Source organism: Fonticula alba (genome assembly GCF_000388065.1).
Source record: "Fonticula alba strain ATCC 38817 unplaced genomic scaffold supercont2.12, whole genome shotgun sequence".
Taxonomy (NCBI): domain Eukaryota; order Rotosphaerida; family Fonticulaceae; genus Fonticula; species Fonticula alba.
The window spans coordinates 75,087-76,156 of NW_009242982.1; the positions used below are offsets into that span (position 1 = coordinate 75,087).

At 72.5% G+C, this 1,070-nt stretch overlaps 1 protein-coding gene across 1 annotated transcript in view; it reads right to left on the reverse strand.

Moving 5' to 3' along the window:
- H696_05565 (hypothetical protein) overlaps nt 1–820 on the reverse strand; it is a gene marked incomplete at both ends in the record, with an annotated part of 3,034 nt that extends 2,214 nt beyond the window's left edge. Inside the window, 2 exons of the mRNA XM_009499378.1 lie at nt 131–443; nt 617–820. Coding sequence (XP_009497653.1) covers nt 131–443; nt 617–820 — 517 coding nt within the window. The remainder of the gene's footprint in view (nt 1–130; nt 444–616) is intronic.
- Nucleotides 821–1,070: the final 250 nt, after the last annotated feature.

The following is a 1,070-nucleotide window of genomic DNA, read 5'->3' on the forward strand; positions in this document are numbered from 1 at the left end:
AAGTGCACTGTGCCCGATGTGGCGGCGCCCGCGGGCGCCCCCGGCGTCCGTGCGTCAGTACAGGCGAGCAAAGGCGAAAGTGCCGGGCTTTGCCCGCCCCCGCCGGATCCCAAGATCCAAGTCCACGCACAGGCAATGAAGACCGTGGTCTCGAGGTTGGTCGGCAGGAGGGTGGCCCGGTCGTCGGGCGAGGCCCCCGGCGGGCACAGCGCATCCAGCCGCCAGATGAAGGTTTCATCGAACTGGACATCAATCTTGCCGGTGATGTTGCCGCCGGAGCTCCGGTGCGGCAGCGGCGGCGATGTCTTGCTCCGGTGGACCGACGGCTTGGAGGTGTGATCCAGGAACGAGGGGTCCGGCAGCAGGGTCAAGTGGAAGGAGTACAGGGGGAACGGCGCGTCCGGGGCCAGCTGCGGCAGGCGGCTGGCCATGTGCACCGAGAGCTGCGTCCCGGGGCCGGGGCCGGGGCCGGGGCCGGGGCCGGGGGGGGGGGGGGGGGGGGGCGTGTGAGCGAGCGCACGACGGGGCCAGGGCCGGAGCGAGGCCCAGGAGGGAGGAGAGAAGGGAGGGAGGGGCGGGAGCGCGGCGAAAGGCCCAGGGCCCCGGGGCCACGCACCGCCAGCACACTATCGGCGTAGGTCACCGACACCAGGACCGACGGCTGCCGCGGCGGCCGGGGAAGGCGCCGAGACAGGGCATAGTCCGCTGCGATCTTGGCCCAGTCGACCTGCGGCTCGGTCGGCTGGTTGTCATTGATGAGCCGCTGCTGCTCATCATCCGTGGCCGATGGCCCGCAGAGCCCGCTCCAGCAGGCCCCCATAACCGATACACGGGAGGCGGGAGGCGTGTACGCGTGCGCGCGCGCGCGCGGGAGGGCGGAGGGCCGGGAGCGAGAGGAGGAGGGGGGAGGGGAGTAGACCGGGGGCGAGGCAAGTAGCGAGGGAGAGGGCGGCGAGGGGCAGCGCGGGGCGAAAGCGGGGAAGGAGGAGGCAAGGGGGAAGGTGTGCCGGCATGCAGCCGGTCGTCATCTGCCGAGGGGGGGTCTCTTGTGACGGGGATCTCCCCCCCCC